This window comes from Leuresthes tenuis, unplaced genomic scaffold (assembly GCF_036924035.1).
Source record: "Leuresthes tenuis unplaced genomic scaffold, fLeuTen1.0.hap1 SCAF_24, whole genome shotgun sequence".
Lineage (NCBI taxonomy): Eukaryota > Metazoa > Chordata > Actinopteri > Atheriniformes > Atherinopsidae > Leuresthes > Leuresthes tenuis.
In genome coordinates this window covers 3,897,038-3,911,364 of record NW_027325378.1, presented here as the reverse complement: position 1 = coordinate 3,911,364, position 14,327 = coordinate 3,897,038, and the positions used below count along the sequence as shown (strand labels likewise).

The 14,327-nt window shown below is 39.8% G+C and overlaps 1 protein-coding gene across 1 annotated transcript in view; it reads left to right on the top strand.

Annotated features, from left to right (window-relative positions):
* Positions 1-14,327, top strand: part of LOC140284630 (cadherin-7-like) — a 118,584-nt gene that overhangs the window by 93,789 nt on the left and 10,468 nt on the right. The window contains exons 10-11 of the mRNA XM_072378545.1: positions 7,579-7,696; positions 12,080-12,328. Of these exons, the coding sequence (XP_072234646.1) occupies positions 7,579-7,696; positions 12,080-12,328 (367 nt within the window). The remainder of the gene's footprint in view (positions 1-7,578; positions 7,697-12,079; positions 12,329-14,327) is intronic.

Here is a 14,327-nt window from a genome sequence, read left to right as displayed (position 1 = left end):
AAACAAATCATTTGTTCAGTTCTAAGAGCTTTAAAGTGAATCTCTGGTCTGAGCTCCTTTATTCTCCAACACAGCCTGAACCCTCTGAGACAAGCTTTCTGTCATTTCTTTAAGGAGTCTTCAGGAATAGTTCTCCAGGCTTCTTGAAGGACATCCCAAAGCTCTTCTTTGGATGTGGGCTGCCTTTTGTTCCGTTCTCTGTCAGATGATCCCACACTGCTTCAATAATGTTGAGGTCCGGGCTCTGGGGAGGATTCATCCCTCCATAAGACCTGTTGCCACTGATTTTCAGTCCACTTCTTGTGTCATTTGGCATAGCTCAGCCTTTTCTCCCTGTTTCCCTTCCTTAAGAACGGCTTCTTGACAGCCACCCTTCCATGGAGACCATTTCTGATGAGGCTTGGGCCAACAGTAGATGGATCAGCTGAAGGTCCAGATGCATCTCTCAGGTCCTGTCAGGTCACAGCTGGATTTTTTCCTCTTTCTTAAGGACATCACTTTCAGATCCTGTTCATCTGCTGTAGATAGTTTTTTAGGCCTGACACTTCTTGGTTCGTCCTCCACTTGTCCATTTTTTCCAGGCTCTGGGGAGGATTGTTGCCACTGATTTTCAGTGATGAGACTTGGGCCAACAGTAGATGGATCAGCTGAAGGTCCAGATGCATCTCTCAGGCCTTTGCAGGATTTTTTTTTTCTTATTTTTTAAGGGCATCACTTTGAGATACTGTTCATCTGTTATTAGTTTTCCAGGCCTTGTCCTCCACGTTCCCATATCAAGTAGCTTAAAATACAAAAAAATATATTTATTTATATGTATTCCTCTGAAAATGGTCAGGGGCAAGGACAGGACTGAGTGAAAAAGAAGCCATTGTCCAAAAGAAAAAAGGCTTTTAGAAAGTCTGGCTGCTTGGAAGCAAAATGAGACATTTGCACAAAACCGTTTACATCCGAATATGTGGTCAGATACGTTCTGCTTTGAATATTTTTCACATTAACACTCAGTTCTGAAACAGATACATTTCTCTTTGTTACCCGGTCATACTATATTCAAGCTGTTTTCTTGTCATTTACTGCTGTGCTTCTGTATGATGAAGTATATCAAAGCCTTTCAACGTTTTCTATTATCAGACTGTTGTTAACACTGTAGGAAGCGTCAACTATCAGTATAAGTTTCCTGTTGACAATACATGCGTCTTCTAACTTAGATTAAACTTTGTCCGTAGATGAGAACGACATGAAATAGCTTCCTGAACACAAAATGAGAACCTTATTCACACCGAGTTTAGAGAAAGTTCTGGATTGCTGTCTGTTTTCAGTCCCTTTATAGCGCAAAGTGTTTTCTGACTTTGGTGTCAGAGACTTCACAGGCGTTGCAATAAAACTGCTTAATTCTCTAAATGAAGTCGTAAACTCTAAGTATTTTGGTTAGCGAATAACTAAATAATAATAATAGTAATAGTAACTAGTTATGCTATTCATGCTAGTTATGCTAATCATTAGATTTCTCCTTGTCCACACCAGAGATTTTTTTCAGTTTCCTTATAATTTTGATTCTTTTCTTGTAAAACTTTTAAGTATACAAAAAGTAAATTTCTCTGTTTTTTGTTTTACGTTATCTTCCAAACATATTGATTAGAAAATAGAATATTAAAATACTGCAGACAAGCTTCATCGGCTTGACTAATGGCCCTTTTAGGACAGAACAAACAAGAAATGGTGCTCGTGTGCTCTGAAGCCCCTTTATTTCCAAAGGCTTGTGGTCTGCAGTAATTGTTTGCTGTTGTACTTTGGACACTAGGCAGCACACATCTGAGCTGCCTGAACTGCCGTATACAATACTTTTGCATTTCACCTCTGGAGGAAAGCCCTAAAAAGGTACTGTTATCAGTATGTTTTATTTAATTGTAGTATAATCAGTAATCCTACTTGAAATTTTCAAAACTTGGCTTGGAGTTGAGTTAAGAAGTCATGATGTATATGAAGCATGTGATTGAAACAATTAAGGTGTCAGCTGACCAAACCTTCAGTACATAAATCCCTTATTTCGATCATGTTTTTTTCATGTTTTTTCCTTAATTTAATATCTGACTGCTACCCTGACTGGATGGAAATGCACATCTTACCATTTTCTATATAAATTATGCGTATGTGACCATTTATTTTGGTGTTTAAAGTGATTACCAACTCAAATGTTTTAAAACACCACCCGTTTGCTTCGTTTGGGGTCGCATGGTGTAATTCTGAGAATGTCTAATTCATGGAATATGTAATTCAGATTTGCAGGGTTATGTTATATCACACTCCCCTCTTCATTTATTATCAATTTATTCAGTCTTTCCATTTTTATGTTTATTTAAGTTCAACTTCGAATCATGCCACATTCACTATACATCAGAAGTTTAAACTCTATTAAAAGTAAGTTCTCATCAGCATTTATGAGTGTCTTAAGAATGAAATGAGCTTATAATGCTCCCCTGGTACTTTTTTATGTTCTGTATCCCAACTAAGAAATCTGACATTTAATTGCAGTTCTTTTTCTTCTACTCAGAAGTTTTACATTTTGATTTGCATTAGCCAAACCTTAATGGGATTTCACCTTAAGTATTCACTAGGGCTAACGATGCGATCTGAATCTGATGTGTCTAATGACTGCAGTTTTTCATTCATTTAACTGTCATTAGGTCCTGTTGTCTACTACCTCTTCAGTTTTAACCACATTGTTGTGGCATTTTATGTGCTGTGTTTTTTAAATAGACATGTCAAGTGGGTCTATGCACTTTTTTATTTGCAAGAAGAAATAAAAGACAAAACACATTTATAAACACGTTTATTTGATTCTAACTCTATAATTTCAATATAAAGATTAATTGTGAGTTAACTATGGAACACTGCGATTAATCGCGATTAAAAAATAATCGTTTGACAGCCCCAGTATTAACCAATAGTAGCCGTTAGATTACTTTGGGTTCTTATCTGTGGTGTGGTGTTTCCCCAACATGTGCCTTGTCCTATGCATGACGGGGATTAGTGCTAACTGTTTGTGGTTGAACTGCTAATAAGGAAAATATTTGAGAATCTGAAAATAAAATCACTTGTCAAGTATGTATTTTTCATTAGCGTGAGAGTCAGTACTGTATGCTCTGTCGTAATATATAACATGCTTCAAGAGTTACTGAGTGGGATTTGTGCTCAAATTTATAGTAATACAGGATTCTAGAACTGATACCCCCTAAATAGAGATGGGTGGAGTTTAAATAGAGTTTAGTGGCTCACTCCACCCCTGAAAACAAGGTACCATGAACAAAGGTTTAAAGACCTGGTGAAGAAGGGTCCTGCAGTGCTCTCATCGTCTTGTTTTTCTTTTTCTAACCAAAGCTTGTCATAGACATGTCATGAAGATGTCAGAAAATTGCATCAACTTCAGCAAAAAGGGTATTTCCATCCATCCTTCCATTTTCATGCCCGCCTAATTTAATTTAGGGTTGCGGGGCGCTGGAGCCTATCCCAGCTGTCATTGGGCGAGTCACCAGTCCATCACAGGGCTGCACAGGGACACACAACCATGCACACTCACTTCGAGGGACCATTTAGAGACACCAATCAACCTAACATGCATGTTTTTGGATGGTGGGAGGAAGCCGTGGAAGCGCACGGTTACTCAGGGAGAACATGCAAATCATGTGGGGCGACGGTGCCAACCACCACACCACCGTGCAGCCTGTATGGTATTTCTCCTTTAAAAAGATAAGTATGCATTCAGGTCTCTGTTTGTATTTTCCTTTTTACTCTGGCTTCAAAGTGACAAATAAAGACATCTCTGTCCTTTAATATCTTCTTTGATCTGACATGCAGCCAAGTGCAAACTCAAGAAACCTTTAATTTGGTGATTCATTGGCCTCCTCAGTCGTGCCTTGCGACAGGCGCCAGTCGGCTGATGCCGTTAATGTCTTTCAGAGAGAATTTATGTCTACAGCCATGCCTCTCTCCTCCTATCTCCTACTCAACCCATTAGAGGATTTCCCCACCAAAGGTTTGCCGGAATGCCTTGCATCAGAGCAACACTAATGAAAGGCGTTATACATTACAAAGTGTTTGATTTAGAGATGATTTACAGTCCTCTTCCTCAGCAGAGAGGAATGGAAACCTTCCTCGAGATAAGCTCCGAATCCATCTGCGATATTCAAAGGACATCAAAGGGTTCAAATTGTGTATAGTATTCATCGTCAGCATGAGAACCACAAAGAATGCTTTCTATCAGATGTGGAATTTCCATAAGAGAGTGAGAGGCATGTGAGTTATTACGATCCCAGGATCAATGGCAGCTTTGGTGATGCAGTCGAGCATGCATACGCTGCATGTTTAGGTACTCAATTGTTGCATCTGTCACTGGTCTGCTGCTGACGCAAACATCACCTCTGCCTGCATACACACACGTTTTCAAATGCTTTTGAGCATTTTTATGTTTCTGATCCAACTTCATGTCCCTGGACTGTAAACAAAGATCATACTTTGAGATTACTTTTGCTGATGAACTATTTTTGCTAATAAACAGAATAAGATTTTCATGAATTTTCACCCCGCCTGCCAGTTTTGATAATTGGCAGGATGTCGTTTGCCACCTACACAAACACTTAATACCTGACAGCTTGTAACCAGCAGCATTTAATCACAGCTGACAACTGATAATCCACGTCTGAGCACTGATGGATCATTGGCTTTTATTATTTTTTTCTATCTTCTTCGTCGCTCTTTAAATTGTTTCCTTTTTTTCTTAATTTTCTGTCTGTCTTGGAGTTGGACCTGCAGCTGTTTGGGGCTGGAAGATGTGATAATTTAGTGTGAACTGCTTTTAAGAATCTCTTAGATGCCGTCCACGGGTGTGAGTTGTCTCAGGGTTGAGTTCCTCGATTGCCTACAAAAGATTCAGGAGGCTTGATCTAAATTTATAAGGACACTGCTGCAGTAACACCCACTTTGATGGCCGTCACGGCAGCTATCATTTGTCGTCCATATGGCATCTTGGTGTGTGATGTGCCTCTCATGTACAGCATGTACTAAGAGAGATTTTCCCTTTTTTCTCTTTGCTGCCAGATACTGAAATTAAAGCTTTTTTTTTTCCTGAAAAGAGATAACTTGTGTGTTTTCATGAAAAAATTATCAGTACAGCCCAAGCTGGTGCGTGAAGATAATATGGCTTCTTTTGGCAGTTTAAATGTTCTGGAAATTTCTACAGTAGTCAACATGGTTGCATGATGAAGGGTGTATGAATCTCTCAAGTCTTGGGTTTAGAGATAAAATGAAGTGGGGCAAAACAAATGGCAATCATTTGTTTAAACTCACAAATACGAGTACTTGTCTTGCGTTGCCTCAGGCAAGAGCAGCTTTTATCATGAGTCACTTTCATTCTTAGTAATGAAGTAGACATGCTTGACTGCATTGCATACGCATTTATTTTGGACAGCATCAGTGTAAGGACATGCAGTGGACTGACCTGGCATTGTTTTAATGTGGCGCTCAAGGCCAGCATGTCTGATGGTGTTACAGATATTAGAATAAATCTGTGGACAGCAGACATCTCTGGAACACAATCCCATTGCCTCTGGCGTTTGACAGGGTTGAAAGATCCTCTGACTTCCCTTGTGATCTGTTAATCAACTATTAATGAAGTGGATTGTTTTTATGTGTCAAAATGAATTGATTTTTAATTCAGCTATCATTGATTAGAGGCATTTATAGTGAATAATTAGATTAATAATTTTAAAGAGGATGTTCGTGTAAACTGTGGTGATCATGAACATCCCTTAACTTCTCAGGTAGGGAACACACTCTGAGGTGTAAAGTCTTGTTTGGTGTTGGACTGCTTCGATTACGTACAGTGTGAGGTGAAAATATGTCTGAAAGTTCCCAGGTTGGGGAGCAGTTTGCACAACTGTTGGCAACTGTGTCAAACGTGACAAACACCTCACTGTGCATACATTTTGTAATGGTAATTATAAGCGTTATTCAGAGATGGGTGTATCCAAGCAGCAACCCTCTGAGGGAGAAACGTGAGGCCCACATACACTCAAGAGCCAAAACCGCAGTTCCTCGTATGACATCTTGGGTCTGACTCCAAAGGGAAGTCAGTTCCTGTAGATGCCCTACTTCAAAACCACCAAAAAAAAGACTTTCAGTGTCTAATTTGTCCTTAAATTACACCGTATGGGGGATGTTTTGTGTCTGATGTTGATATTTTAAGTGTTTATATGTAAAATACTTACTTGCTTTAACTGTAATTGCACATTACTCTCTGGTAGAGATTCAGTTTTACCTAACGAGAGCCTTCTGTGCCATTTTCCAGTTAGCGTTAGATGTAATTTCAATATTTCATCTAGTCTTAACCATCACTCAGGCATGGATATCTCTTGCTAAATTGTCACCACTTTTAGCCCATCTCACAAGCAGCTGAACATATGTAAACTGCACAGCTGAAGTCTGCAAAGTCACGCAAAAAACCCCACAGAACGCCAGCCGGGATTTTTTTTATGTCTTTATGTAAATATGTAGATATTTTTCCAATCTCATACTGAATTTCACAGCTGGATATATATTGCATACTGAAATGTCATTAAAGCATTTAATGTTTCATATTAAAAGTTGTCGTTATGAAACTGTGCATGCTGTATTCTCCCAGCTTGAAGCTTACAGGACATCCTAAAGGAAGCAGTTAACACGGAGAGTAGTATAACATCCATTTGCAGGAACTTCCTGTCTCATGTAAAGGTGGTATATACATATCTAGCCTTAACTGTAGCATGAAAGATGTCAGTCATTTAGCATCTTTATCTGTGGTAACTATAAGGAGGTGTAGCTTAGTTCCTGAAGATACTTGTATTTATAGTGAAATTCTGCTTAAATCTGTGCTAAATGTGAATGTTTAATCAGCGACTTTGACTAAATGTTGAGCAAAAACTCAAAGCAATTTGAGCCTGAACCTGAGAAAAAGCCAGTTTGAGAAAAAGCTTGAAAAACATTTCTGATCTGGTGTTTTTTCTGGTGCAAACTGTCAAGAGGTTAATATTGAACACAGCGAATGTGTCGAGGTCTGAGTGCTGGGATTAAAGGAAAGAAAAAAATCTATGTGCAATGATTTGCTTTTTTAGAAATCACTTCCACAAAGGAAAACACTTCATCCCTAAGAGGTTGCCAAGCTCTTGCCAAATAAGCACTTACTGTACTTCAGAGATAAATGACTCGAAACCACAGCCAAACATTATAAAACAAACCTTTTCCATCAATCAGAATGATTTTTCTTTTTCTTTTTTTAACCAATTCAAGCACATTGTTGCTTTGCCTGTTAAAAAAAAGATTTATGTCTCCATGTGTATAAAACTATGACAAAGTAAAAACTGATGCATATACTAGCGTTTGATGACGATACTTTACTCAAGCTGAGAAATAAAGAGAAGCTGCTACTTTCTGCACACACACATTAAACAATTCACAGCTTCAGTTAACACCTAATCATCCAGTGAAATTAGATGAAGATCAGCAAGTTAGTTGATCTCAAATGTCTTTTTTTGTTCTTGTTGTTCTCAGGTGATTCAGACCATTAGTGCGGTGGATAAGGACGAACCTCTGGGTGGTCATCGCTTTTACTTTGCCCTGGCTGCTACTGTTGCAGGCAACCTCAACTTCACTCTGCGAGATAACAAAGGTAAGACAACCTTTTGTCCATCCATCCATCCATCCATCCATTATCTGCCGCTTCTCCGGGGGTCGGGTCGCGGGGGCAGCAGCTTGAGCAGAGAAACCCAGACGTCCCTGTCCCCGGCCACTTCCTCCAGCTCTTCTGGAGGGACCCAAATGGGTAATGGCCCATTTGTGCAACATTACTGTACTGATGAGGCTAGAAAATGACCAATTTACAATATGTGCTACAATTTTGTGTAGGCCACAAACTCTGAATTATGTCTTTGTGCCTGTATCAACACAGTGAAGACTTTCATCCATTTTCTGCTGCTCATTCAACCCCTTTCACATGATTGGAATTAATAACATTCAGATAAAAACTACTAATAGAAAATTGGTAGGGATGCACCGATCAGATATTTCGATCAGATATTGGTACCGATATCGAAGAAAATTCGAGATCAGGTATCGTGACAATGGGCCGAGAAGCTATTGTTTTGTTCTGATGCTTCTGTAATGGATGTTTAATTCCCATTTGCACTAAACTATACAAAGAGCTGATTGCTATTCATTTAGAAAGTCTACCAACTTCGCTAGTGAAATTATTGTTTCTTTTCTCAATTTCAGCTTCTTTATTATTTAATATTTTGTTTTACATTGGATTTTGAATGCCTAATTGCACCGACTGAAGCAGTTACACCTGTTATATTTTTATGGTTAAGATTGTTTTCCTGGTGCACAATTATTAAATAAATAAGTAATTCAGTATATTTATATCTGTTTATTTGTTTTAATAAAAATAGGAAATAAATATTTAAGTCAAGTCTGATGTTGCCTTGCACAAAAGAATGATCCCAGTCTTTTCCACACAATGAAACTTACCGTTTGTTACTATAATTCCTTGCTGCTTTTCTGTATCGTATCAGATCGGTATCGGATCGGATCGGATCGGTACCGGATCGATACTAAATCTCAGATATCATATCAGAGGTGAAAAAAACGGATTGTGCATCCCTAATTATTGGTCAAACTTACGTAATTTGTTCATGAAACAGACAATATTTAATTCCTTTGGGTGCTTTTAGATTTCACGAACACTGACGAAACCACCCTTCTCCCTTCTTTAGTGTCCATGTGAAGATGATCATTGTAGTTCACAGAACTAGAAGAAGACTGGAAACAAAAAGGAATGAATAAATGCCCTCATAAGTAACCACAGGCTACAATAGAAAAAGTGGACAAGACAGAAATCAAGAACTGAGCAAAGAATAAACTAGAATAAGAGCAATAACTCCAAACACTAAGGACAAAAACTGAAAAACACAGAAAAAACCCCATAAAAATCAGAAACTTTAACAGAAAATCTCCTAAAACATAACTCTCTGAGAGAGTGTGGATGTGCCTCATGTGCCCTCAACAGAGGAAATCAGGGATAGATGGTGCACATATTTCACCAAAGCTCCAAAGAGTGTCAGATCAGTCCTGTTGCACGCTGCTGTAAAATCAAAAACTCCCCTGTGAAAATGTCAAGTGGCCTTCAGAGTCTGTGAAAGGTGTTGGCAAAGTTAGGTGTGGTCTATTTGCTGCTTACGTCCTTTCAATTGAGCCTGGCAGCCATGCAATTGATACTTTGGCCATTGCTCACTTCAGCTCTCTATACCTGGCCACAATCCACTGCATGCTAACTCACAAGAATAACTGTGGAGTAACTGGTGCCTCCTGGCCTGCCAAATGAAACCATAATTCTGTTATAACAATGCCCCCCACTCCACCTACCATATCCTTTTTTTTTTTATTCGTCTAAACTGAAAGCAACTGAAATAACCAATTTGCGCTGCAGTGCGTTGCTGCTACATTCCAGTAAAACTTCAACCTTTCCTTCAGCCTCTGTGCCATCATCATCTGCTACACAGAAAACATTGGGTACATGAAGAAAATGAGCTTCTCCCCCAGGAAAACTTACATTTACCTTTAGAGAGCCATGAGAATTGTGCTTGACTCAATAATTACAACCTTCCACAGATCCCTCCTGCTTTGAAAGAAGTGCTCACAGACTCTCTTAGGTGAGACCCTGTGTTGATTGTTTTGATCACACGTGTGGGAGCTCATCTGAAGCTGTCCTGTTAAGTTTCTGAAGGAGCAGTCGGGTGTTTCCGGAGAGCAGAAATGTTGAACTGGATGTTTAATGTGACCTCTTTGCAGGTTAAGTGTAATTTGGCTTGAAGAAAGTTTCTTCTGAGTCTCCTATATGTCTTATGGTCTCTCTTACGGTGCTTCCCTTAAGTTCTCTCTATAAATGGGCCAATACATGTGTCAGTCCTGAGGTTTTATTGCCTTTGTGTGACAGTGTTTCTACTTGCTCACTTGAAGCCGAGTGCCCTTTTCTAGCTGTAATCATGTAATATGTCGTAATCCCAGTGGTGATTTAAATATCTGATGAAATGAGCAGCCTAATTTCTATCAAAAGTTGCTTTTTTGTAGTTTAAATCACAGACTTTGCTTGGATATAGTTGCTCAGAAAACCTTCCTCTTGCCCAATCAGCCCCAAGACGCTTATTTGTTATCCAGTTAAGCTACTGCTCTACATGACACTCTTGTTGCTGGAGAATATAACTAAATATTCCTGATATTTCTTTTGTCATACCTAAGATCCATTTCCAGGACAGTTTTATGATATTGCTGCTTGTTAGGGGACAACTTACCATGCTGCTTCTAATTGTCTTCGGATTCCTTTGAAGTTGAGGGGATTTCTGATAAGATCGAGTGGTTACAGTGTGGTTAATTCACACACACACACACACACACACACACACACATACACACACACACACACACACATGGACAGCGCCTCTTATGATATATTTGCACTCAACAGGCTGGGGATTAAACTGCCGATATCCTGACTGGAATACGACCACCTGGTCGTTGATCTGAAACAACCGTGACATTTCAGATCCGGTCTGATATTTTGGATCTGTAAAGATTTTTAGTACAGTGCCAGAATAAAGTTTTTTTTTAAATTTCTGGATGGATGGATGGATGGATGGATGGATGGATGGATGGATGGATGGATGGATGGATGGATGGATGGATGGATGGATGAACGGATTGACAGTATCTGCAAAAGGTAACTATATATCAGTGTATGAAGTTGCAGAAAGATTCTGGTATAATAACATGACTGGAGCAAGCTGTTCCAGTCTGGGTGAGCAGGTGTTTACAGATGGCAGATAAAGGTATATGTAGAAAGAATCTAATATAAGGTCGAGAGTCTGCCACTCGCTTTTTGAACATATTTATCACCTGAGACCAACACCTGCTGCACACGATGAAACTTAAGATTTTAGATTGCAAAGTTAACTCCAGTTCGCTCTGTATGCTGTGCAGGGCTGCAGCCAGCTTTCTTCCTCCTTTTAATCCTTTTCAGAACGCATTAACAAAGTGGTTCTCAAACTGGGGATCAGGTCCTCCTGATGGGACAGAGCGGAAACCACAGCTTAAAACGAGTCTGAGGAAAGTTCATCCCAGCTGTGAAAGATTCAGAAAAGCTGTGGGAAAAGGGTGATTTGTCCATCTAGTGAAGCACACGGTCGACTGAGAGATCCCTAAAAACATGGCTTCCCCAGTTAGGTGTGGCATTTAACCTGCTCGGGTCGCTTTTCTCTGACTTGTCCAAAACATCTGACCTTCCTGATGTTTCTGTCTGTTTCCAAAGTCTTTCAACAGTTCAGTTTGTGCTGAGTTTGCTATATACTGTGTGTCTTCAGCATAATGTTTCATATTTACTCCCAGAACGAATCTATTTATCACATAAAGTGTTTTTTTCCCAACCCATGCCAGCGTGTGTCGAGCCATTAGGTGGTTTGCTTCATCCATCAGAATGTTTTTCAGATTTTACCAATGTGACATTTACAATAGAATATAACAGAGGGGTTATATTCATTTCTCCCTTCTTTTCTTTGAACTCTGAAAGCAATCTGTATATCCCTCTGACAAACAAAGGACTTGTCCTTCAAGGAAAAATCTACATTTCAATTGTCACCGCTCAGTTTGATGATGCATTTCAGTCTCCTGATATAACTGTCATGGAAGGCCTTTTCTTTCTTAGCCGCTGTTGTGACAAATTGCTCTCTTCTCGCTGCTTCTCATGCGCTGAGATTTCATGTGAGGCTTAGCATCGTATTAAAGCTGTTAGGAGCCAACAGGTGGTCAAGACGAGGGAGAGACGCCACAGCGTGTCGTATAATGAACTGTGTTAATGACACCATCTGTTGGCATTCCTGTTTTGATACTGTAAAATCATTTCAAAGTGCAGCACCAAAGAAAAGAACGGAATCAGAGTTAAGCTCATTCTTCATTTCACACGATAAGTACAGTTTGCCACTTCTGCTCTTACTCTGTTTTGCAGACAACACGGCGTCTATACTGACAAAGCGAGGAGGCTTCAGGAGACGCGAGCAGCCCGTGTATCGACTGCCCGTGTTGATTGTGGACAGCGGAAGTCCCGCCCTCAGCAGCACAAACACACTCTCGGTGCGCGTGTGCGACTGCGACTCTGACGGCGTGGCCGTGTCTTGTGGAGTGGTGGCCTACACCGCGACTGGCCTGAGCACAGGCGCCCTCCTGGCTATTCTTGGTTGCATCATCACACTTCTGGGTAAGACCTATTTGATCTCAGAGTAAGAGATGTTTGCTTTCTTTTAGCCTGAGAGATCGGTATAAAAGTCAGAGTGGGCTGCTATATTTTTAAAGAGGTTACAGATGCTCCATTTTTACAATATTCGTGTGGTTTTCACATCAATCTAGCATTTGGATCTCTAACTTTACCGCAGCAGTAATCCAACAATGAACAAATACGAAATGAAAAGGTCAATTCTGACATTCATTTCCGTGCTTAGAGTGTTACGCATCAGTTTGGACAGGCTACTGTGAACAACTCCAAAAGGAATAAAGCTACAGACTCATTTCATTAATATTTTAATATGTTTTTGTCAGCTAAGGGCCACTGGAAAACCTTCCACTCGGAGCTCTTAAGGTAGTCTGAATAGACAGCTTTTGTTACTCAGAATTAGTTGGTTTTTAGTTGACCCCGTGAAATGCTCCCGGATCAGATTTTGATTACGCTATGATCTTCACCAAATTACTTCATTTAGAAAAGTTGAACTAATGCTTTCAGTCAAAGTCATCTTCCACATTTATCGCACATTTGGTGCTTTTGTTTGGAAAATGAATTACAAAGTATAAGTGTGGACTAGCGACTGCTGGGATAGGCTCCAGCCCACCCGCTACCCGACTGACGGATTGACGGTATAGAAAATGAATGGATGGATGAAGTGTGGACCAGCGTGAGAAGTTGTTCGGCGTAACTTTATGACTGCATATAAGGAACATAAGCAGGGTCATGCTTCATAAAGATTGAAAAAGCACAAAGATCCATAAGGGATCATCAATACTCTGTCAGCCAAAACAATATCATTTATGAGAGCATATTCAGAAGCTCTCATCGGTTCGTTATAAACCGGCCTCTCTCCAGTTTTAAAGGGCATCCTCAGCTATGATGTTGGCCAATGATTTAGTGGCGGCTTCATCTTGTGCACTGCATACATTACTGCTGCCTTCGCTTCTTTGATGCTACCTGATAAATAACCAGGCGAAACAAATCCAACGCCATGACATCATAGCTCAGAGTAACGTGTCCTATGTCAGGGACAACAAAGCAACTGCAGCTTACTCAGGATGAAGGCTGCAAATGTGGGGGGACCAAGTGAGGAAGATGCCGACCCCCCCGACACTTAGTGGCCCGCAACAGTGACAAGTTAAATAGTTAAGTAGTTATTTACTGCTTCTTCTCCTCCTGCTTCTGTGCATTTCATGAGTTAGAAACCAATGTTCGGGCACAATACTTTTGTCTTGTATGTCTGAAGGTCAGTCGGATGATGATTTGATTTGTTTTCCATTTTTTTGCACAAGGTTTGTTTTTTATTCGTTCATCAAACTTCCGACATTGAATTGTGAGTAGACAATGCAGGAGAATATTTCTTGTGATGGAGGTGTTGCACAGCCAGTATATTGTCCTCATTTGTCTGTGAAATCTTCCTGAAAGTCTTTCTAATGATCTGAGAAAGTCTCTTCATAACCTTGTAATGTTGGTACAACGGTTCTCCTGCTTTAAGGGCGTGCTTTGAGTGCTCAGCAGCTGCTTAAAGGAATCCATGATGGTTCAAGTATTTATAAAACTTTGAAATTTGCACCACCTGCTTTTTCCTAACAAAGACTGGGAAAAAGCCATCGGCTCAAAATCCATTTAAGGTTTGAGACTGTAAAAAAGTTATCATAAAGCAACCCAAACTTTAGCATGGAGTTCTTTTAAGACAAGAGATTTCTTCTTCTACTCACGCCTATGCAAAGCTGCCCCCTTCATTAAGCATTGAGCTGTTCGATATACAGTTTGGTTATTAATTCTATTACAGCAACATTGCTTGTGACTAAATCTGTAATAAATGTAGTGGGGAAATAAGCTCTTCAATTTACTGGAGCAGAAGTATAATAAAACATTCTAGTATATTTTTAAGCACTGCAAAGTCATGTTCTCCACTTGAGTAAATTTACATTTTATGTTAAATGCTTCGTGTCCTCAGATTTCAGCAATTAAAGGA